The sequence below is a fragment of the Delphinus delphis genome, chromosome 15, assembly GCF_949987515.2.
Source record: "Delphinus delphis chromosome 15, mDelDel1.2, whole genome shotgun sequence".
NCBI classification, from domain to species: Eukaryota; Metazoa; Chordata; class Mammalia; order Artiodactyla; family Delphinidae; genus Delphinus; species Delphinus delphis.
This window is the reverse complement of record NC_082697.1, coordinates 35,615,229-35,640,830: the sequence shown is the minus strand read 5'-3', so window position 1 is coordinate 35,640,830 and position 25,602 is coordinate 35,615,229. Positions and strand designations below refer to the sequence as shown.

The window sequence follows — 25,602 nt, the reverse complement described above, 5'->3', positions numbered from 1 at the left end:
ATATGTGTGTTTATTTTAGGTGACTTTGGGTGACAAACAGCTCACTTCTTTCTCATTTTAATCATATGGTTTTGAGTGGTAGGGTACTATTTTTCTCATCAGAGAGGAAAACAATGTTGATGCTGATTTTTTTTCCTTTCACCATGTTTATCCCCACAAGAGAGAACTTGAAACCATATGTCATACATTGAATTATTGGTCCAAATTTATCCCTTGTATATGATTTCTTGACTTGGGGCTTAGCCTGCTTTGGACAATGGGATGTTAGTGATGTAGTACAAGCAGAGGCTTAAAATGCACTTGCAGAAACAGGTGTGCCCTTATGTATTCCACTGGGCTGCCATGAGATGTCTGTGGGCGCCACTGCTCCTTCAGCTGGGGTCCCTGAATGAGCAGATGTGGGAAGACCTAAGCCCAGCCCACAGCCTAAAGCACAGCTACATGGCTGAGACTTGCCAAACCCCGCCACCCCACAGACCTGTGAGCATGAAGATAAAACACTTGTTATAAGCCTTTGAATCTTCCGATAGTTTGTTACACATAATTAACTGGCAAGAGTTGACTTGTCTACTGATCATAGCATGTCACAAAAACATAAAACTGCCAGATTTAAATACATAAATTTATAGTCCTTTTTATGTAACAAAACACCAAAGCAACAAATGGATTCCTAGATCATTCTTTAACAATCATGTAAGGCAGTGATGGTTTTCTCGACAACTTTGATAAAAAGTTTCTCACCACGCTATCCATACCTGGTCGAATTGCTTGTACTGGCAAGATTCGGTGACCAATAAATTTACCTCCTTCTTCATAAACTGCTATCCTCAAACAGGCCAGAGAAGGAAGAACTACCTATAGGACATTAACAGTACATGTGGTTACAAGAAGGAGCAACTGCAAGAAAGAATTAGAAAGGTAGTATTTAAACTGGCCCCACTTTTCCAAATCCAAGAAGTTTCTACTGAGCGAATTGATAAAAAGCTAAGTTGTTGGTCTATAATTTAGATTTTCAAAAAGAGAAGGATTACCAGAGATGTGACTTCATCTATGTTTCCTCACCTTGTCCAAATGAGGAATCTGTTCAACAAATAGACCATTTTCTTTTGACATGAACAGTCTCAAGGTAGAAATGACAGAAGTTCTATGTTTAGAGACAGAGTTGGTGGTTTTATCACTGTTTGAGCATTCACTATTATATTTTCAAAGTAAATTACTTTTATAATTTGGAGCAAAAGCAAAAATTAAAAAGTAGCTTTCAAGGATAACTTTTAGAATAGGATTGATTTATATATTTGTAAATTCCCAAATTAGCCAAAAGTACTGCTCACTTTTTCCCCCCAATGTAAAACATATGGAGTACACATATTCCACGTCAAGAACATGAGGCCAATTGTATCCTTACATATTTATTTCTTTGGTAACATAAACAAACTAACATTTATTGACTATTTTCAGTGTGTTCGATATTTTCTAAATGTTTTCAGTGTATTAGGGAATACTTATAATAACTCTATGAAGCAGACGGTATTATTAAATCCAATTAGCCTATTAAAAAAAAAACCCTGAAGCACAGAGACCTTTACCATAGATATTCTCTCCACAAAAGAATGCCTTTGTAGATATTTTGGCCAGATAAAAGCAAAGGGTGGGCTTCCCTGGTGGCGCAGTGGTTGAGAGTCCGCCTGCTGATGCAGGGGACACGGGTTCGTGCCCCGGTCCGGGAAGATCCCACATGCCGCAGAGCGGCTGGGCCCGTGAGCCATGGCCGCTGAGCCTGCGCGTCTGGAGCCTGTGCTCCACAGTGGGAGAGGCCACAACAGTGAGAGGCCCACATACCGAAAAAAAAAAAAAAGCAAAGGGTAAGTATCCACTCTACTTTCTACTAGACTTAGCATCTCCCTTTGTGTGTGAAGCATGTGTGAAAATGATTTGCTTTCTGGTGAAGGCAGAGGGAAAGCCCAGTTGAATATAAAAGATTTTAACTCTATCAGACAGACTCCAGACAAGCTACAAAAACCAGCACCAGTGGCTGGAGATTCTAGGGAGTTTAATTAATATACTTTTTAAAGGAAATATGGACTTCCTTTCTCTTCGCTACCATATTATTCCCTACTTCCCACTCTACTTCATTTGAATTATAGTGAAAACATATCATTTATCACTTGTATTATGAGAGGCTATGAGTTAAATTTATATCTTATTCTGGCCTTCCAAATGAGGTATCCTAGAATTAACTGATTTACAATGCAATTATGAAAAATCCAAAAAAGTAACTCATGGAAATCTTGAATAGTTTTTAACATACCTTTGAAAATGCTATTGCATTATTAATGTGTAAATTCCCAAATGAAGCAACCGATAATTCCTCATTTTATTTTTTCCCCAGTGTAAAACACCTAGAAGATGCAGTAACATCTCATATTAAGGACACTAGACCAACCTTTTTGAACACAATGGGTTCTTCTTCCCAGACAGGATTTACAGCATTTCCTTGTGATGTCTTTGTCTTAAATGCCTTCCTCCTTGTGTCCACAGGCAAACCAAACATATCCACTTCCACATAAGTCCCAACTTTCTTATCAGAGAGAAACTGACCTGAAATAATCTAGAAAGTAATAAAAAAGGAACTCTTGATAAATGAGTAACAATGATATAAGAGAATACTTTAGGGAGGTACAAATGCTGATGGTGAATGTTGAACCATAATCGAAATAAAATAGAAACCAGAGTACAAATATGATTTCTTTTTTGGTTAAGGAATTTGTAGAGGAATACTGAAAATGCTGAGGTTAGAAGTCAATTAATAAGACAAAGTTTTATAGGAGGAAGTAAATGAACAAGTATCAAAAGTTTGATGAGATTATGTGTTTGCATTTGAGAGCTACATCTATTAAATGTTAAAGAGTGATCTGTAGAGCCTTTATCTGAATATAAATGTTTTTCTAATACTTAAAAATGTTATAAGAGAAAAAAATTCTCATTTTAGCATGATTGTAAATGAAATTAAAAGGTCATTTAAGAGTACAAATTTAAAACATAACACACTAGAAAGTCTAGCATTTAAAAAACTTCCTCTTGTTCATAAAATTCTACTTGAAAGAATGGTTATAACATCATGCTATTCCAATTCTCAAAGCTGTTACACTTTAAATAAAAAGCCACAATGATGATAAAAAAAATACTGAAAACAAATAATGACCTTAAACCGTTAAGCCCAATTTATCATCACTCCTAACCTCATCTGGTTAGCCATCCACACAGTAGTGGGTATCCTTTGCCTAGCTATAAAATTAATGAATATTGTGGAGTTAAATGAGATTTTAAAATTACATGCTCATAAAATGTCTCCCACATCTGCTTCTTTTTCTAACCGAATTTTCAGACTCTGAGGCGTCCTCTGCTTTAACAGAGAGGGGAGCAAGAAAGCAAGTGCTGATGGAGCAGACCCAGAGATCTGATCTGGGTTGTCTTGTTGACAAACCTTCACTTTCTGAGCTCTGGCTGGTGAAAGGGGACAAAATTACCAAGATTGTGTCTGGGCCAGAAGTGAGACACAGTGGCGCCCTGAGGATGGCCATCAGAGGCTGAGTGAGGCCAAAGGCAGCTATATGCTGATGTGGCCAGAGATGCCATACAAGACAGAGAGAAAGCCATGAGGAAGAGGCTGTCTGAATTTACCCTGGGACAACTCATTTCTCCTGAATGTTCTCTTTGCCTGGGTGCATGAGACCTGCAGGCAACAATCTCTTTGTTTAATTTCAGGTTCTTCTTAAGAACAACTTAGCTGACATTTTACAACATGTTTGAAACTTCCAAGTTAAGCGATGAGTCACATTGGGAATTCAGATGCATCAAAGATGTTGTGTACTTAAGAGTTTGATTAAAGCAGAGTCCTTAACTAAATTAATGACACTGAGCTTCAATGTTCTCCTCAGTAAAATAGGATGATGGAACACCATGATGGAACACTGGAGCTCACAAGTCCATTTTGGCACGATAAAGTCTATGTCAGGGTTCAAAACAAAGGTAGTACTAGGCAGAAGTGAGCCACATCCTGGCTCCAGATGTAATGTTGAAGGCAGGACTCAGCTGCATGTCTCTGATGCATCATGGCCTGTCCATTCAGAGGACACTGACATCTCCAGAACACTGTCTCCATTCTGGACTCAAGCAGCAGTGTACACCTGCCTGGGACTCAACTGTTTCCCCTCAACTTCTCTCTGTCATTGTTTATAATCCTGTCTCTATGTCATTGTTTATAATTGCTTACATTTTCATAGTGGAATTTTCAAGAAAAAATAAATATGCAAGTAAACATATAAAACAAGATGAGCTGACAAACGAGGACAAAAGATTATTATTTTGTCAAAATATTTTTAAGTGGACCCAACTGTAACTACAATTGACAAGGATTCTAAAAATAACATTTTATCAGTTTGTGATACTTAAGAGTTTATCTTAAACTTGACAGGAATTAAACATCCTCTGCTGAAAACAATTTCCTAAACTAAATATAATCTTGAAGCTCTGATTCTGCCAAGTTCACTCTGCAGATATACAGTGTGAAATAATTTCAAATGATATCACTGTGAGACACTTCATTGCAATTTTATTTTTAATCGTTGGTGTAAATAACATAAATTTTAAAGTAAAATGGGCTCAACAAGATTAGGGTAGATATAAATTAGTGAAATTGTGACAGAGCATTTTTTTTTTTTTGCACAGCTTTTTATATGCCTTTAGTTTAGGGTCAATTGGAAAATTGAATTTATGCCCAATTAAAAAATGTTTCTTAGTTCTGCACTTATCCAGTTAAACAGAAAAGAAATGAAACTTTAAAATGTAAATGCAACTTAAATACAACAACCACAGGCTTATAGGATTCATGTAAAAAGCTCTTTATAAAAATGATTTCCCATTCATAGTATTAAAAATGTTTTCTCACAACTAAAAAAAAATTGTATCTCCTGTAACATCAATTTCAAAGACTGCAGAAATCATTTGGAATTAATTTTTTGAGGGTCAGATGTATGCTTAATGACATGATTCTTGTATTTAATATCATTAGTACGTGTTATAAATCCCTGAATATTCTGATAGATTTTCAAAAGCCATGCTATGGTAACTTGAGAGCTTTTATTCAATATTTAACAATTTATTGAGAGAATACGTTTTTCTCTAATTTTGCTCAGTTTGGCTATTTTCCTAGGACTAATGGGTGGGGGGGTGGGGGGAAGACCAGAAGATTTCTTCAGTATAAGTCAGTAATTTTCGTGGTAAATTTCACCATGGGATCTTTACACCAAAAGAAAAGACAAGCCATGGTGAATCTCACCAACTTGTTTTATTAATTTTGGGTCTGATTTTTACCCTATTAAAAGTGGGGCTTAGTCCGTTTACTTCATGCATGTAGCTTTTGAAAACTGCTAATTCAGATTTAGTCCTTGAAGAAAAAAATGTAAGAAAGAAGTGAAGACTTTGCTGGGAATTAAATTCTTCATGACTGAACTACTTTACGCAAAATAGGTGATGTTGAAGACTTTTGCTGGGTACAATTGTGTGATAGGGTAGCACATACCTTAACAGATAAAGTGTTGGCCACGATCCCATCCACAATGCCTTCGGTGAATGGATCAAAGTGCTTGTCAGGTCTCCTCATGAACTCTGGCTTCAGTCTGTAGCCACTTTTCCCATTGTATTCATACATCCCCATGTTTATTTGCATAGCCAGGTCTGCATATCAAAAACACAAACTTTATTGTGATTGTATTTATACTTGGAGCAAGAAAGCAAGATTGTATTACAGTCCACTTTTGTTCCTTCTTTAAAAATAAAGATTTAATCATTATAGAAACAGGAAATACAGACAAGAAAAAGAAATTGAGCGGTCATCTCCAAATCCAGAGGTAAACCACTACCAACAGGTTGGTATATATCCTGTTTTTCTAATTCAGATATATTTTGAAAATGCAGTATGTCCATTTCATTAAATATTCGTCTGCTTTAATTTTAACAACTGTATAAACTTCTTTTGAATAGATATGTCTGAATACACGGTTTATAACAGCCCCCTCTCTTCCAAGTTTTTGTCATTACGTATAATGTTTTGATGAACATCATTGTGATGAAATCTTTGAAGCCATCATGTTCTTAGGAGTGAAATTTCTAGGTCAGAAAATATGCATATTGGAAAAGCTTTTTGATAATTCTCGCTAAGATGTCCTTCAGAAAGTTTAAATCACTTTAAACCTCCAATCCATGTTTTTGAGGATGGACTTCTTCATACTTCACCAACAGTGGTGAGGTGGTGAAATTCTTTTTTCAATTATAAGAAAGAAAAAAGATTTTCTTTTAAAATTTTTCATTTCTTTGATTATTTACTACCAGTATCTAATCACACACTGACTAGTTTCTAATGGACAAAGATTCCTGGTCAAAGTTTTGCTAAGACTCAGTCAATGTATGAAATAAATGTCTACATTTGTTGCAATTGCTAGAGCTTAACAAACAAAAAAATACTTTAAAGTCATAAGGAATCTGGGAAACTGTCAATTTCCTCCATATTATCTGAGTCTATTTAGGTGGACAGTAAAGAAGAGATGGTAGAATCATTCCAAGGTTCCATGTAACAAACCATTTTTAGAGCAGGGAAAATAAGTGAAATTTTATCTCTCATTTTTTAAAGTATTATGACTATGATACCAAAATTGGACAGAGTACCAAAAAAAGAAAATGATGGACTTATACTTAAAAAAAAAATTAACTTCAAAAATCTAAAAAATTAATTAGCAAAACATATGTTCTTAAATATAATACACAAGCAAGTAGAATTTATCCTGGGAACAAAAGGATACTTACATATTAGGAGATATATTAATATAATTTATCACATTTCTCACAAAAGAAGAAATGAACATACGATCATCCCAATAGATGTCAAAGAGGCATTTAATAATATTCAACATAAATTCCTAAAACACTGTTGTCATTTAAGGCAAGTGTAGATTCCTTTAGTGTGAAAAAGGCTATCTGTCTCAAAGTCACAGCCAGCATCTACTCATTGGTATCACAATGTGAAATTCCCGTTAGTGTTAAGATGAAAAGGAAGTGCCCACTCTTAATACTATTATTTAATATTATTTTACAATGGTCAGTCCAAGGCACTAAGAAGGGGGGAAAAGTAGATGTGATTAAATTATTATAATTGTGTATAGGAAAAAAACAATAAAATCTACTGGCAAAATAGGCTATTATGAGTTTAGGAAGATAATCATTTATAAAATACACTTATTTATAAAATAAATATACAAATATCAATATCCAGAAACAATCTGTGAAAAATGTAATGTTAAAAAAAGGATTTAATCTAAAGAAACTATACCTCTAATGAAGACGAGTGATTTTGTTGAGAAACTTGATATAATAAATTTCTGTGATTACAAACAACCCTAAAAATTAGAAGTTGTCAGTTTTCTTCAGATGAATTTATAAACTTAATGGGATTTTAATCAAAATCTCATTTTTTTCCAGTGGGGGAGAGGGGAACATAACAATTAAACTAATATAAATTTAATGCGATTTTAATAAAAATCTCATTTTCTTTTCAGTGGGGGAGAAAATAACAATTAAACTAAATTCACTTGGAAAAAGAATCCCACTGTCAAGGAAAGAAGAATTGAACGTTAATAGCCATGAAGAATTTCCACTTCCACGTATTAAACCATATTATTAAACATTATAATAATAACAATAAGTTATTGGCTCCAGGAAGGTGAAAAATTTATTAATGGAGAAGACTATACATTGAAAAAATATACCCAAATTAACAACTAAAATGGCTACATCTAGGGGCTTCCCTAGTGGCGCAGTGGTTAAGAATCCACCTGCCAATGCAGGGGACACGGGTTGGAGGCCTGGTCCGGAAAGATCCCACATGCCACAGAGCAACTAAGCCCATGCACCACAACTACTGAGCCTGTGCTCTAAAGCCCACGAGCCACAACTACTGAAGCCCATGCTCCTAGGGCCCATGCTCTGCAACAAGAGAAGCCACTGCAATGAGAAGCCCATGCACTGCAACGAAGAGTAGCCCCCACTCTCCACAATTAGAGAAAGCCCGCAGGCAGCAATGAAGACCCAATGCAGCCAAAAATAAATAAATTAATAAATAAATAAATTTTTTAAAAATAAAAAGGCTACATCTAATAAATTGTAATTTCAGTTTGATCTCTTACTGAGATTATACATGAAAATTAAATTTGCATGGATGAAAGGGTTAAATTACAGATAAAAAAGAAACTATGAAAGAAATAGAAGTAAATATGGATGGATCATTGGGTGTGGAGCCTGTAATCATAAAAGTAAACCAAGATTCCATAAAATAAAACATTAATCAACCTGATCTCATCTGTTTCACAAAATAAGACAACATGACCTTTATATAAAAAGTACTGTTATAAATGAATAGAAAAATTGACAAGAGTCCTGAATAGTCAATTCATAAAAGCAGAAATGTAAAAATCAAAACACATACTTAAAATGTTCAACCTCAACAATAATCAAAGGAATGAAATAAAAAAGAACAAAGAGATATTTTTCTGAATTATTATTATTATTATTATTATTATTTAATTATAATACTTAACCAAGATCTCAAGTGAGAGGGAACAACTTATACATTGCTGATGGAGGAGAAATCTAGTGCAACATTTTTGATGAACAATTTGGCATTGTGCACAAAGGCTCTTAAAACTTTCACTTCTTTTAATTCTATTTCAGGAACTGTTCCAAAAGAACATTAGGAGATAGACTTGACAATTTATATTCAAGGCTGTTCTCAGGGCACTATTTATAGTAGGAAAAAAATACCCTAATGTTCAGTGATAGGAAATGGGTTTTAGTGAATTGTGAGATGTGCTTAATATACAGCTATTAAAATTCATGTTTCTGTATCACATTTAAATATATATAAAGATATATATATATTTAAACAAGTTATTAAGTGAAAAAGCATGTATATGCATATCCAAAAAACTTACAGATTACAATGCCAAAAGTTAACAATGTTGAATTTCTGAGTGGTAACATTCCTCACAGTTTTATTCTTTTCTTTATAGTTTTTTTTTTTTACATTTTCTATAATAAATACATATTACTTTAAAAAGTATAAAAGTTTTTGTTTGAAAATAATGCAAAACAAGTAGAAATAAAGACTTGTTTATAAACCATTGAAGACAATTTCTCAATTTTCAAAATTCACTTTTTTTTGCAATGATATTTCCTTTATGAAAATGTGCTTTTGTTTTTTCAGTCAAGTCTGGCAGTTTTTTTCTCCTTGGGAATGGTTATAAAGCCACGAGGAAATGTGCCTTTATAATAGAAAGGAAATGAACATTAATTGTGCTACTTACCCACTGTTTGGAAATTAAGTGCAACCATTTGGCAGCCTGCATTCCAGAAGAGCTGGGGCATGTAGTTGGATGAATCCACACGTGTTCCTTTTGGATATATCCTGCTAAGCTGCATTTTGTTATATCTGGACCATCATGTTAAGTAGTGAATACAATTATAAAAAGAATTAGCCAATAATATTAGTTGAGAAGCTGCCTTCCATCTTTCTCCATTGGGGAAATAAATTAAAGATTGATGATCTCACTGGGCTGGTGGGTGAAATAGGTAAAAAGCTTTCTGAACAAACAGAATAAATGTGCTTTTATAATAGAAATGTAGCATCACCTTTGCAGAGCCCTGTGGGTAAAAACTAATGAGATGCAAAGATGGTTGAGTCAATGTGATTTTGTGGAGATTGTGAAGGACTGGTTTAGCAATTAAGGACACATGAGGAAGTCCAAGCATAGCAAGTCACGTGACAGGTTGATATTGTGCTTGGCAGAAGCAGATATCATGAACTGTACGGCTATTTTTGAAATGCTCTCTGCTCATTTTCTTAACCTTCTCAGGGAATGCTATTGGCCAAGACTGTGGTACTCTTTATGATTGATAACAAGGTAAATATAGCACAGAAGGTTTTGACCTTGTCTCATATTTTGGTTCCTACCGTCATCAGTTTTCCATCCTGAGAACCTTTTAGTTATTGAAGGATGCTATGTCTTTAAAACACAACTATTTCTATTACCAAGTTTGGTAGAGGTTAGCTCAGGTTCTGAGCTCGGCAGGGGAGTTAGGCCAAATAGAGTTTGAAACTTAAATTCTGGAACTTGTTAGCTGTATGATTCAGGACAAGTTATTTCCCTTTTCTGTGCTTCAGTTTCCTCATCTATAAAAGATGTGAATTCCTACATTATACGGCTATTGTAAGGAGTAAATAAGACATATAACAAAAGGTCTATCACATAGTTAGTACTTGATGAATACTAATGATCATGATATACTGTCACTTTGCTTATGGAGTTTACACTTGTTTCCTCTATTGTTGATGAGTTTTAAAGGTGGCTTTTTTATTATAGGACTTTCATGAAATTGGGCTGTTTGGGACATTTAATATTTGTTTTATGAAAAAATTTTAAAGATCTGTGTCATTTCATTTTGATTCAGGGATAAAGTTAAAAATTTTTGGTTGTCAGGAGTATCAAATAAAGCCATTATTAGTAATTTACATTCTCATCATCATCATCCCAACTATTTTTCGATTGGACATCTATTACATGTAAGGATGTGAGACACCAAAAACGTGTCTATATTATATACATATAATATATACACTTTATACCTATCATATTTTACATATGCATAAAGCATACACACACATTTTACATATGTTGTCCATAACCCAACAGCAAGCCATAAAGCTGTTACCCTCATTTCTGTTTTACAGGTGAGAAAACTCAGAAGGATTATGCAAATTACCAAGGGATAAAGAGGTTGGTGGTCTGAAGGTATCCTGGAAATCTGGGCTTCCTCTACTCCAAGGTCAGTTCTCTTTTCCACATGCCAGACTATCCCATTCACCATTACATATGAAACCTGAAACTATTTATTGCCCAGGTGACAGACTTAAGCCATCTCATGCACCTTTCTCCTTTATTAAAGACAAAAAATTAAACAAATAGCACGACTTCACTCTTGTCGATTCAGCAGACGTCCGTCAAATCAAGGATACTCTACAAATTCCACTGGAGACTTTGTAAGTTGCTCAAGTCCTTTGGTTTCCACAAAGGAAGACATTTCGAAGCTTCTGTTTCTTTCTGAGTTAACAACAACAACAACAAAAAGTGAGAAATAAAATTCAATATTATAAATGATAGCATATAAGATGTAGGCAAATGTTCTGTGAAGTTGATGGCAAAGAATCCTCAAATAATTTTTATATTTAATGTTGTTTTCAGTGGACTATTTACCTGTAACAAAAGTCGAGTCTTAGTTTTGTCTCTTCTAATATTTGCTACCTGGGTCAGGTGTTGGGCAAGTTAGGGACCTGGTGGCGTTAGGGTGGGAAAATGAATTTTAGACTTGGAGAGTGTGGCTAGGAAAGCTGTTTTGTCAAAAGAGCAGGGGCCCTGTGGGAATCTGTTGCTGTAAATCCATTCAGATTGCTTTCTGGAAGCCATCACTGAGAATTAACAATACAGACCGTGTGTACATTCCTGCTAGATGATGACTCTCTTTTATACCCACACTGTCATTGCCTCACGTTTGTAGAGACCCTTTAGAAACAACTAATTTGACATAAGAATTTTGTTATTTTAAAGCAGAAGGATCCTTGGACATTTTTCAGTCTGATGGCCTCATTTTCAGATTAGATGACAGAGGCTGTAGAGGTGAATGTACTAGAGGGCTCAATATTCTTGGCCACAGAGAAACATCTTGAAAGTGAAAGCTAAGCTTCCAATTAGAGTGAGAGAAACCAAACAAAGTTATCTTAGTTTAGAAAGACTAAGAGTCAAACAGCTTCTCTGTCCTCTTCCCAACTAGAAAGAAATCACACTGTTACATACAGACTAAGATGTGTTATCTGGAGCTTGGTGATTTAAACTGAGTTACCTTGAGGCATCTTTCCTCTTTGATGCCCACTTTCCATAACTAAAGCCTCATTCTTCTTCCTAGTCATTCCCAGATTTCTCCTTTATCCACCTCGTCACCTTCCCCAATTTAATTGACTCTAAAGGAAACCTTTACTTCTCTTATTTTGGTCCATCAAAATTCTACTTTCATATGACTATCTTAAGCGTGACTGCTAATTAAAATTAAGTCAATTTAATAGGTTCTTTGTGAAATATGTGCAGTGTTCTTTTGGAAAAAGTGAGAAAATGATATAAAACACAGGGAGAAAAGTACTTGTTTGTAAATCTTTGGCTGGTGATGTTGTCACCAGGTTCTTAAGGACCTAAATGTATCAGCCCCTTCTCAGTTTAGCTACTTGTCTGGGAGCTTTTGACTCATGAATTAGGAAAACTCATTTTACAGCCAAAGGAAGTTATAGTAATATAAAAATAACTACTTTATAGTATGTTTCACATTGAACAGCTTGTAGTAAGAAGCACCAGTAATTACAACATCAAACAAACTGTTGAAATCTTTATGTATAAATCTTATTGGAAGTTAAATTCTTTGTTGTAGAGATCTAGATACCATATGTTATTAAGCTAAGACTCTCTGGGCAAAATTATACCATTATACATAAGTGTGTTAATGTAGAGGCTTAGAGTTTGGTATATCTATAAAACTCTCCTTTATAAGAGGCTGCTGTGTTTAAGAAAAAAATCAGCTTTTAAGAGCATATGCTTATAAAAGTAGCTAAACTGTCCCAAGGAGTCTCTTAACCTAATAGCATTTTACAGTTCATGCAAACACAAAGGGCAATCTGATAAAAGGGCTCCTTTCTCTAGGATGAGGAGGGATAATGTACATATATAATTTGCATCCAGTAAGGATGGGTAGTTGGATAAGCGGAAAACACCAAGTAATGTGAAGTTAATGACATATTCTCCTAAATATATAAAACATAGGCTGAACAAATGGAATGTGGATGAACTGGTTGATTTGGTTTTATTTCTATTCAATATTGAGACTGATCAAGTCTCTGATTGCTTCCTTTCGAGGGGATGGTTAAATAGTTTATTTCAACACTGTCATTTATATAATTGATGGAATGCCCATGTGCTCACAAACGAAAAATAATGTAAAATACTCAGTTAGCTGTACTTTGGTCTAATATCTTTTAGATAACCACGTATGGCCTGTAGCTCTATTAAGAATTTTGGGAAAACATATCATGGAATACTTTCTCATATGGTTATTTTTATATATATATATATATATATATAAAATATACTTACATATAGTTATATATATTTATTTAGATATATAAAAAACAGATAGTAAATTCACACATATACTCAAGACTTCATAGAATAGCTCTAATAAGGGTCGCATTTTTTGGTCTAATAACCTTGTGTTTAAAATATACTCATCATATGCTACATTAGGGGTTTTTCTCCAGGGAAAACTTACTTTTTGAAATTTCGAATGACTCGAACTTGACTGGCTGAATATAGTTCACCAGATTAGACATCTCTTCTGTGGCCATGGCCTCGCTCCCAGCAGTCCCCTGGAAGCAGGAGTAAAAATAACGTTCCCAGAGTCAGCATTATGTTTTCCCAGGGCAATGATCAAATGACCCAAGAGAGCAGAAGATTATCACGCCTCTTCTGAAAACGGTTATCGCCAACAGAAAATGGATTACGGGAGAAAGGAAAAGCAACACCTCACGTTACACAGTGCGGGGTGGGAGGAGGGAGGTTTAGGAGCAGCTCCCTGGGCACTCTGGGACCAGCGGTATCAGCACCACCCGAGAGCCTGTGAGAGATGCAGCCTCTCAGCCCCCTGCGCAGGCCTCCTGAACCAGAATCTGCATTTTACTGAGGTGATTCAAATGCACAGCAAAGTTTAAGAAGCCCTGAGCTGTGTCTCATCTGCCAAAGTAGGGAGTCCACAGGTGATGTCTGAAGTTACATACCAAGAATTCACTGTACAACATGAAAGTGAGTATGTAGGTGACCACTGGCTGAAACACGAACTGTTATAAAAAAAGGTTGCCGGTGGAAGTGGGTGGGGATGGGTAAACGTATATTGCTTTTTTTTACAAACTTTCCTCTGTCCCTCCCTTTCTGGCTCCTGGGCACCTATTAGGCAAGCAGCCCAAAACAGTGTAGGTCAGTAGCTCAGGGTCTAGAGCCAGACTGTCTAATTTTAAATCCCAAGCCCACCACTTAGAAACTTTCCATTCTTGGGCAAGTCACTTAACTGTTCTGTGCCTCAGCTTGCTCACCTGTAAAATTATGATAAAATCAGTCCCAACAGCATATAGGGTTTTTGTGATTATTCAATGAATTAATTTATGTGAAAGCTCAGAACGGTACCTGGCACATAGTAAAACCTGGTGTTACTTTAGCTACTATTATATATTCCATACCACTTTGATAAAGTATTTAATAAAGAAGAAAGCCAATATTGCAGTATTCGTGTGGACAGACCTCTGTAGGCTGATCTAATATTTTCTCCTATTTTTAGAAGAGAAAATACATGGAGACATGGTTTCTTTTGAAAACTTCTGTAGCAATATTAAGGTTAAATGTGAATTGGGAAATATTCATTTGCAAACGGCCATCCAGCTAGTAAGACAGTTTTAAAATGATCAAAAATCACTGACAAAAAGTTTACACAATTGAAATAATTCTGGAAAAACTACTCTGTAACAGATTTCCTTCTGGATATTAAGTTGAAATTTAGTGGGGAAACATAATTAATCAAAAATTTAGACTCTATTAAAGGAAATAATTATAAGAGGAAGAACATTATATGAGAACAGCTTATTATTTGTTATTTATCTGTATTAACTAAAATGTAAAGATACAAATACTGAGACAGATACTTTCCAATATATTTGAAAGCAGGTTCAGTTTAAACTTTTTGAACAAGACTAAAACAAAGTTTTAAAATTCCAATTGACCTATCCTTGATTTGTTTCTGGATTCTGTGCAATGAATATTTCTGAGCTGATGAAGTTATTTGGGAAGCTTGAGCTTCTGTCAGTAGATAACCGCTAGTGGTGTTAAAATTACAATGGAGAATTCCCTGGCTGTCCAGTGGTTAGGACTCTGCACTTCCACTGCCGGGGACCTGGGTTCAATCCCTGGTGGGGGAACTAAGACCCCCATAAGCCAAAAAAGGGTCAAAATTATAACAACGAAATTAATGTCATGTTTATAAACATTTCTCCAAACCTCACGTCTTCTCTGGATTCTGGACCATTGACAATCCATTTAATTGCCTCAAAAATTGAAGCGGGCAGTTGGAGGTCACTAATTTTTTTTTTTTTTTTGGTACGCGGGTCTCTTACTGTTGTGGCCTCTCCTGTTGCGGAGCACGGGCTCCGGACGCACAGGCTCAGCGGCCACGGCTCACGGGCCTAGCCGCTCCGCGGCATGTGGGACCTTCCCGGACCGGGGCATGAACCCCTATCCCCTGCATTGGCAGGCGGACTCTCAACCACTGCGCCACCAGGGAAGCCCGAGGGCACAAATTTTGAATTCATTCGCAACATACCACATTTGATGGAAGGCAGCCTCAGCAACACTGTTCCTTATAGAGAACTTTGCTTAATGCAATGCTTGTTCCTCTAGCGACCAGTTTGCATCTTCAGTTTTCAAACTCTTTTCACCACTAGATGGCAGAAGGCGACCAGGAACTACAATCCAGAGGGCGCAGTCTGGATGTGCAAGTTAACTGAAAGCGTCTGTGACCAGAAGTCAAGCCCTAGAAACCTACCTCATCCATCGAGGACTTTTTACAGTCATCCTCATCGTCATCATCGTCACTCTCCGTATCAGCTTCTCCTGTCAAATTTTAATAACAGATCATGAAGTAAATAAGCATTTACAGGTTCGAAGTACATGTGACGTGTGCATTACCCAAAATTTCCTTGGAAGTTGGCCTTTCACCGTTCTGAAGTTATTCTTTTGGTTTTTTAAATTTTATTAATTATACAGAATTATACTGACATTTTGAATATGGATTTAGTTTTCTAAATTTGATTTGTGAATACCATTTGAAATTTCCAAGCTCTATAAAAGATGCTTGTCTTTACATTTTTATCTATATGTTTTACAAAACATATGGCATCTTATACAGTTAGCTCTCTCTGGTGCACATATCCTATTTTGATGTATACATTCTATTTTAGTGTCTCCATGACACGAAAACAGGTAAACTATCACTTTACCACCTTTCCCCCTTCTTCCTGGTCCTGACTCTTCTGTGTGATGCTTGGCCAGAGCTCAGTGACCTTGTAGCTATGTTTCCAAGGCCAGAGAGGACATCACAGAAGTCGAGGTAGAGGACAAGAGCTGGGACAGGAATGGAGGCTATAGTAGCACACCTGATTCTACAAAACTGTAAGGTACCACCTGTATCCTGTGATTTGCCTGCAGGCTTATTTGATGGAGGCATTGTTGTCTAAACAATGCACATATCTTTAAAAATGGAGATATTCTGTTTAAGACGGAAGGATAAAATGGGTGAACTCTTAACATAATTATGCATGTAACTCTACCTTGGTCAGATATAATGCAGCTTCACATGTAGTCAATATACAGTCATTTCAATAGATTGTTTTTCTCTCCAAAGTTTAGGTGGATGATTCCACCAGCTTAAATAGTCACACTGGTATGAGGCATTACATTCTTCCCAGCTCTGGGATTCAGTCAGACCCAGTAATATCACTTATGTAAAAAGATTTTCAAGTATAAAGTAAAGAAAGCATACTTTTAAATTGTTTGATTTGACTTCTGTCAGGGTCCATACAATGCAATAGGATAATAAGCCCAGAAGATGGCAATATTGGTTCAACAATGAGGCAACTAACACGGGCCAGTACCTCCCCTCCCTGCCTTCTATAAATTAGCTGCCCTGCGCAATCTCTATCAATGACACTGCCCACAGCACTGCCTCCAAGAAGCTTATAAATGTTTTCATTTGGCTGACAAAGTTCAATCGATTACTAATGATAGCAGTTAGCATTAGGGAAGTAATCTTTAGAGGGAAAAGATGTCTGGGACCAACATGGCTTATTATTTTCAGCTTGTTTATTAAAGAAAGCCACATACAACTGCTTTATGACATTAATATTGTGTTAGTTAATAAGGGGAATCAATTCCACTTTGAAAAGAGAACATAGCTTATCCTATTAGAGACATTCTTTTAGGAGGTTGACACAAAACTTTTTAGAGTCAAATTTGTTGCCTCAATTTTTTGTAACTATTTATCGTTTTTTTTTTAATTAGAGAAGGGGTTCTTTTTATTGAGTAATTTAAGAAGTTTGGCAGGACAGTGCTTCATGTTACATTAACAACACACCAGAATTTCAAGTAATCAGGCCATTCTCTAGTTTGTGTGGGAAGGAAAGAATTTGTCATTCTTTGCTCTATGAGCAGGGACCTGATTTCTCCCTTATAAGTGTCTGGAGGAATCTTGTTGAAAAAAAAAAAAAAATATATATATATATATATATATATATATATATATATATATATATATATCCTAGTTCTTTAAGACAAGTGTACAGGCAAACGACTGGATCTCTTGGGGGAAGATCTGGCCAACAGGCGCCATGATAAGTAGATTAGCTTTGATATAAGAAACATGTTTTTCAAGTTATTTGAGTTCCCAATACTGAAAACATCTACAAACCAAATGGTAAATTAGCAGTGCTGTTTATTCAGGGCCCTACCTACATATTTAAATGTCCAAAAATTTCCAGTGAAATAAATGAAAATTGCACAACAGAGTATGGGGCTGGCTTAGGAAATCTACCAAATTAGTAACAGATTGCTGCTCTTTCTCTGAACTAAGCAATAATATTCACTGCCTGTTAAAAATTGTTATTTGTGTTATGCATCCGGTTAATAAGAGGGAAGAGAACTGGGGAAGGCAGATGGTAAAACGACAAGCTCCCACATGCAAAGGAAGATACAATTTACTCGCTAACACTCAAGAGATGGAATCGTGCTGAGAAATAGGTGGCCTGTTAGTGACTTTTTGTTCCAAAACTTCAAAAAGAACATTCTCACTGAGAACAAAAGTTATTTTTGAAAAAAATCAGAATTGTGTAATAACGTTTGAAACACACATTTAAAAACTACCAAAAAAGAAAAAATCTTTCAAGGAATCACATAACGTCTGTGGACAAGGATGTTAATCTAAACAATAAAAGTAATTCCCTGGTGATGCAGTGGTTAAGAATCCGTCTGCCAATGCAGGGGACATGGGTTCGAGCCCTGGTCCCGGAAAATCCCACATGCCGCAGAGCAACTAAGCCCGTGCACCGCAACTACTGAGCCTGTGCTCTAGAGCCCGCAAACCACAACTACTGAGCCCATGAGCCACAACTACTGAAGCCCAGGAGCCTAGAGTCCATGCTCCGCAACAAGAGAAGCCACCGCAATGAGAAGCTCGCGCACCGCAACTAACAGTAGCCCCTGCTCGCCACAACTAGAGAAAGCCCATGTGGGGCAACGAAGACCCAACGCAGCTGGGGGGGGGGGGCAGGGGGCGGGGAGAAAAAAGTAATTGGTGACTGTAATGGAAAAATACAGGAAAAGATAAATCAGAGTCTTGGCCAACCTTTTTTTTTCTGATTGCCGTAGAGTTTATATTTTAATTTTTAAAAATTATTTTTAAACCTTTTAATTGACATGTGATAAGTATACAGAAAAGTACACATACCATACGTGTACAGTGCCTTAACATACCAAACAGACCTTAGGAAACAGTACCCAGATCAAGAAACAAAATGTAACTGTGTCCAGAAGCCTCCTTGGGTCCCTTTTAGTCACTTTTTCACCAGGGGTAACAATCTCCTGACCTCTAATAGTGCAGGTTAGTTCTGCTGTTTTGGTACTTTATATAGATGGAATCAGATAGTGGATACTTATCTTTTGCATTTGACTTCTTTACTCAACATTATGTTTCTAAAATGAGATTCATCCATATTGTTGTATGCACTGTAGATCATTATTGCTACATATTATTCCATGGGGTGAATATAGCACATGTATTTATCTGTTGATGGGCTATTCTGAATAGTGCTGCTTTAAGCAATTCTTCACCAGTGTCTCTTGGTGAACATCTACATGCATTTCTGTTGGGTATATACCTAGGAATAGAATTCTCTGGGGCAGAGGGGGTTCATATGCATATGTTCAGCTTAGCTTCTGTAGATGCTGCCAAACAGTTTTCCAAAATGATTATTCCAACATTAGCTAAACTTTTTATTGAAGAAGTTTCTAGATTTAAGCTTAAAGTTTCCTTTACTTGTTCACCCTCCAATCAGGGTGAACATATCTGCAATGCACTTTTAAGATTGCCAAGACTCTGACTAGAGTTGGAAAAGAACTTAGACTAAATGACAAATAATTCAAAGGAAATGGGTGACCACTCTGAATTCTTTTCTCATCAATCACAAAAATCTATTTCAACTTAAATCTAAACCAAAAATTAGTGACAGTAAATATCACCTAGTAGCTTTGATAGATAATTCAAGTAACTTCACCATTTCACATTTTTAAAGAGCTCTGTAGAATATGGATAAGTTGAATGGCCCAGAACTCTTCAGCACATCATCAATGAGAATCCATTTGATGAACATCTTGTGTCCAGACCTGTAGTTAGTGTCAAGGGATCCCTGCCCTTGAGAAGCTTAAAATAACATGGTCACTCCAAAGATTATTTGGCTTATGTGGTAGCCAGAAATTATGGCCTCCCCCAAAATGCCCATGTCCTATGAATACCTCCTGTGTCCTGTGAATACATTGCAAGAGGGAATTTGCAGATGAGATTAAGTTAAGGACCTTGAAATGCAAGAGATTACTCTAGATTATCTGGATGGGTCCAATGGAAAGACATGAGTTCAGAAAAGCAGAGGACCTTTTCCAGCTGTGGTCCAAGGGAAATGTGATGACAGAAGAAGTGAGATGGGACATTCCTGGCTTTGAAGCTGGAGGAAGGGGTCCACAAGCCAATGAATGTGGGTGGCCTCTAGGAGCTGGAAATGCAGGGAATAATATTGCCTAGAGCCTCCAGAAAGGAAAGCAGCCCTGCTGACACCTGGAGTTTAGCCCAGTGAGGCCATGTGGGCCTTCTGTCCTGCAGAACTGGGTGTTCATATGTTTGTGTAGTTTTAAGCCTCCAGGTTTATAACAGAAGTCAAAACAACAACACGCTCTAAAACTGTGCCAGGTAGAAATGTTAAAAGTCCTTCTAAGTTAATTCCAGGGCAGCAATTCTTAAATCCATACATAATAGGGGAATGAGAGCCCGCCAGCCCCTCACCAGCTCCTGGGGACGAGGGCTCAAACACACTGGAGGAGTCGCTGTACGTGTTGGAGGTCTGTTCTGAGAGCTTCTTTTTGCCACTTCCTTCTGACGATTTGTGGGATTTCTTCTTATTTTTCACCAAAATTTTGTACATTAAGTCCAGAGGGCTTGGAAGAGGAACTCCAGATTCCAGCTAATGGAAAGAAAAGACACATTCTTTAAAAACACTGTCCCTTCCTTTCAAGTTCCTTCCCTAAAACAAACTCCCAGGACTGCATTAGATACCAAGGGCTTCTAGATTATTCTTTACTACCTCAACACAGCTCATTAAACTGCTCTAAGGGTGTCTTATGTAGGGGCTAGTTCATAGCTCTTGCTTTTTTCACATGAAAGGTATATTTTAATTACTGTACTGTAATTATTTTTCCATGAGAAATCTACATGAATAACACCACAGAAATGTACTGGGTGATTTGGCATGTCAACCCAAAGTTTCATAAGTTTTCTGATGGACCCTCTGAATCCAACCATCGTGCTTTAGGACAGATAGGACGGCCTTGTCTTGGATTTTCAAAGGATGGAAGCCAGTTAGAGTGTGGCATCTGCCAGGAGGATGGTAAAGATGGGCAGGCGTTTCCAGGCAAGCCCTTAGAATCAACTTTTCAGATGCAGTTTGCAAACAGCAAAATCCTCATCCTGGCACGAGGTAGTTAAGTGGCACATCTTCTTGGCATCAGCAGAAGTGGACCAGGTGGCTTTAGATTTCCTGGCTGCCCTGAGATTCAAGCTATTTGCAAGCCTTCTTTCTGGTGTGTCCAGCTTGTACATCTATGGGAAAATCAATTTCCCTTGAGAAGGTTATTATATATTGTAACAGACAGAATGTATGCAAGTCCCAAAACAGGTTAGTTTTAGAAATCTATGAACTCCTGTAAGCAGGTCCTCTATTCTTCACTTGCAACCCAGTCCGGGGACTGGTATGAAATCATGCAAGGATGTGTGGAGACTGGGGAAAGGGTTGAAGACAGAAGAGGCTACTTGATGATCTTTCTGCTGCTTTCCTTCCCAAAGCAAGGATTGTTACCACGGCAATAGGGGGTCCGGATTCTGCTGGGAGAGTGCAAGGAAGTGAGGGGTGGCCAGCAGGGATAGGCTGGAATGTCATTGTGCCACCTTCAATGTCCCATTTTGCTGACCCATTTCTTTCAAAGGGGTGTGATGAGGTTCCCTGGGAGGTGGCCAGAGCCTGTCCCTTGGGACTCCCTCTGTGGGCTGATTGTGGTTGTGGGAATTCTGCAGTCCTGACTGGCTCACATCGGGGAGTGAGGGAGGGAGAAAGCTGTGGGCAGAGGAAGAGGACAGATGCAGGTCTGTCCCCCTCAGGAGGTCCCTGCCAGCCTCCACTGGTCAGAGAGCTCATTGTCAACTCATACCAAGAAACATAAACATGGAAAGGATGTAAGGAAGTCTCTCCCTAATCCAATCATAAAGAAGGTGTGCGTTCCTTCGGGATGAGCATCAAAACTGCTTACTGGGTACTTTTCCAGGGGCTCCATGAGAAGGGCGTCCCCGAAGATCAGTCGGCAATACTCTGCCATCTTGGCCTGCTGCTTTGGGCTGAGGGGAGAGAGAAGGAAAGCAAGCAAGCAAGAAGGTTATTCAAAGAGGCCGGACAGGATGACTTTGTGTTATCAATTACAGAGAGAGGTCATTTCCTCCTCCTACCTGTCAGGATTGTTTTTATTATTCTAAATCCCTGTTTACAATTCTGACTTGTGTGGATTTGAATGCCACACACAGGTGGGCAGGGGAGGCTCTTCGCAAAGCTGAGCGGCATGGACATAGATGGAGAGGACAGAAGGTCACCTGCCTGTCACTGGATGTTTGAATGTCGCAGAGTTACAGACTCAGTCCCTTTTGCTTAAGTTCCTGATTCTAAGTCAAATGCCAGATACTTGGCGGGTGGAACTCATTCAACTCTACGTGAATTCTTGGGTGAAATTTGTCTAATGGACAGAGCTGCACTGCAAAGAAATGTTTACAAGGAGGTGAGGGAAGAGAGGAGAGGGATCTGGACAGAGAGAGGAAGAGAGAATCTCAAAATGCAGAAGAGAAGAGGCTGACAGGCGGAAGTATGTCCACTTGGGAGGGGGCCCTGGAGGAAAGACAAGAGAAGCAGGCACCTTGGAGAAGGGTGTCTGCAGCCCTTTTGTGCACTAGAGGGAAGCAAAGGTGGCGTTAGCCTGATGAGGTGCCAGTAGGAACCTGGTTTGGTTGTAAAAGGTTGGAGCTGCTGGGTTCACTGAGCTGAGCTCTAGGCTATCAACCACTCGGGATCTATAAAACGCAGAGGAAAGTAATTGTTCTTGGAAAGGGGCAGAGGATGCTGAGAAGATGAAGTGAAATAATAGATGAAAACACTTTGAAATGTAAGATGATTGATCCTAGAGATGCAAGGCAGCCTCCGCCAGCTAGACCAGACAAACGAGGGTCCGTTTACATGTAAACACAGTTGATGTGAGGGAACATCCTTAGTCTTTCAAAACTCCTGCTTCCCTCGACCTTTTAAAAAAGCAATTCTCATTCTGTAGGATGTTAAATATCATTATAAAGGTATCTAATTCCATCGGGTTTTATGGACTGTGATTTTGACCTATAGGCTGTCGGACTTGATTTCCAATAGTTGTCTCTATGTGCTGCAATGTTAATACGTTTTAGCAGAACTGGGACTGTAGTAAGAATAGGTAAGTGATAAAAATCCTTCTTAACTACAATTCAAATCAATTATAAAATGTGATTCTTATTTTCATTCCTTCTACCATGACTGTTAAACCTGGATCGTGAACTGTTTTTTCACGGGAAGGGGGGTGCTTTGGGGGTTCAAATCATACTGCGATGGTCCACAGGGAAAAGCACTCTATATCACCCTTTTAAAAAAACATATATTTGGGGGATCAGATGAATTCTCTGGGCTTCAAATATGAGCCCAAGGTCACTGCTTTCTTGGAACTGCAAGGGGAGGCAAAGGAAAGATTCAGAGAAGACCTACATGACAAACTCCCAAATTCTCATCATGCCTTTTTTGACCCGTAAGAGATTTTGCTGGGCAGCTCATGTAGCTCTCAGAATATCCTGCAGCTTTCTCCAGCAGTATCACCGAGGGAGGAAAACCTACCAATTGGAGAACTGATCCTGGAAAGCACTGGGGCTGGTTGTTTAGGGATGACATGTTATAGTTAGGGAACAAGCAGAAAAGTGACTGATTTAGCAGAGCAGCCTTGGGCATCCACAATTCAGACACCCTTGCTCAAAAGACAGCTGGCCGTGGGGCTCCACCAAGCCAGCGAGCTCTGTGTCTGTAGCTGAGACAAATCCATTTGTGCTGGACCTACACTTTCCAGGTTGCACAAAAGAAATTGTCCAACCCTCCCATTTCAGTTTCATGGAATGATGCTATTAAATAGAGCTTTGCTACTCCAAGTGTGGTCCATAGACCAGCAGCATCCACAGGGCCTGGAGCTGGTTAGAAATGCAGATTCAAGGCCTCCTAGGAAGGCAGGCAAATTGAGTAGAAATCTCTGGGGAAGCAGGGCTCAGGGGTCCTAAGAGGCCCTCTGGGGGATTCTCATGCACGCTCAAGTTCGAGAACCACTGTGATGGACGAACCAAGTCACCAGGTGCTTAAGTAAATGACACTTTTCTTGAGGGCTGGAACTTGAGAGCCCCAACTTCCTTTGAACAGAGGCCTGGAGGGAAAAGGAAGGACTGTACCCCAACTCCCTGCTTTCAGGACTTCTAGTGGAGCCATAGGCTCACCAGTAGAGGGATTTCGGGGTGGTGTTCCAGGTGTCCCTAAGCAGGTGAAAGGCAGAGTCCTCTGTCCTCTGTCAAGCTGTCCCCAAATCAGGCCCTGAAGGATTTTGCTGGAGCAAAATCTCACTCGATTCCACTAAAGAATCACCTGGGCTGTTAATGCTGCAGGTGGCAGGGCCCTGTGCCCAATCCCCTGATACACTGAGCTGGGAGCAGAGCCCTGGAACCTGCACTTGTAACAAGTCTGCAACTAATTCTGAGGCAGGTGGTTAATGGACTACGGTGTTTACAACTGTGCTCTGACACTTCACCAAACCACCTGGGGTCTTAAGAAAATGAAGATTCCAAGGCAAAGTTTGAGATGGAGCTCGAGACTGCATTTCTAACAAGCTTCCCGACACGCAGATGCTGCTAGTCGATGGATCAATGTCACTTTGAAGAGCAAGCATCTGTGTCTGACCTAGACTTCTAAAAACCTGCTTAAGCATCAACCGAGTTGGAAAGAACAAGAGGCAGGTGTCCAAGGAGAAAGGAAAATGTGCTATTTGATAATCAGGCTCTTCGTGTTCTCCACAAACACACATGCACACCTGACAGGGAACTGAATCAGAGCAGAGAGAAAACTGAATAGAAAAAGTCAGAGGAAAACAAAACAACTTTAATTGTGGGGCCAGAACTGCAGAAACAAGACATTGCATTGGCCACGAGAAAGCAAAAAAAAATCCTGAAGCATTTGGAACATCAACATCAGCTACCATGGAGATGAAGCGAGAGGAAAATATTCACAAATACATTTTGAGCTTCAGGCCACAGCAGACCCATCCGGTCACATTTAAACACCTGGCAAAGTGGTCAGTTTTCTGACCAAGGAACAGGCCCACATCTTCCAAGCTGAACTAAACCAACCTCCTTCCCTATAGATGAGGGATCTACAACTCACGGCTATTAAGGAACTTGTCCAAAATCTCACATTCTCTGGGGCTGAACCAGAGCTAGTGGTTTCTGCACTTGAATTCAGTGGAGAACTCCTTTAGTGAAAATGCTAGTTCACAAACTAGGTGGCCCATCAGTTAATTAGGACTTTAAAAAAATTTTATTTGCAGAAATTCAAATAAGGTATGGGGGTGAAGCTCAGGAATCTGCATCTTATGGGATTCTGATGTAGCAGGTGGAGAAGGATAAGTCACCAGTGGCTCAGGCAGCTTTCTCTTTGCTGTCCATGGATAGGTGATTTCAAATATTTGGAGAGAGAACCAGAAAATTAAGAGGTTTTCTTCCTTTCTTCCAGTGTGGGATTGTTTTGGAGTACAGCTCAAGTGGGCTGGGGCCAGGGTTCTGAATCTGGTATTTTGTATACACAGCACAAAGGAGAAAAAAAGAACTGCTGCTAGAGGTAACATATAGGTTTCAGATATTTTGGGGGCTGTGTCCCTGTGTCACTGTGTTGGGTAGGAT

The 25,602-nt window shown here is 38.3% G+C and overlaps 1 protein-coding gene across 2 annotated transcripts in view; it reads right to left on the bottom strand.

Moving 5' to 3' along the window:
• Positions 1-25,602, bottom strand: part of PLCB1 (phospholipase C beta 1) — a 682,368-nt gene that overhangs the window by 117,089 nt on the left and 539,677 nt on the right. For both annotated transcript variants that reach the window (XM_060031224.1, XM_060031225.1), the window contains exons 13-21: positions 21,867-21,951; positions 20,350-20,527; positions 15,790-15,857; positions 13,474-13,570; positions 11,123-11,207; positions 9,414-9,538; positions 5,582-5,736; positions 2,444-2,608; positions 756-855 (exon numbers count right to left, since the gene is read on the bottom strand). In XM_060031224.1, the coding sequence (XP_059887207.1) occupies positions 756-855; positions 2,444-2,608; positions 5,582-5,736; positions 9,414-9,538; positions 11,123-11,207; positions 13,474-13,570; positions 15,790-15,857; positions 20,350-20,527; positions 21,867-21,951 (1,058 nt within the window). The remainder of the gene's footprint in view (positions 1-755; positions 856-2,443; positions 2,609-5,581; positions 5,737-9,413; positions 9,539-11,122; positions 11,208-13,473; positions 13,571-15,789; positions 15,858-20,349; positions 20,528-21,866; positions 21,952-25,602) is intronic.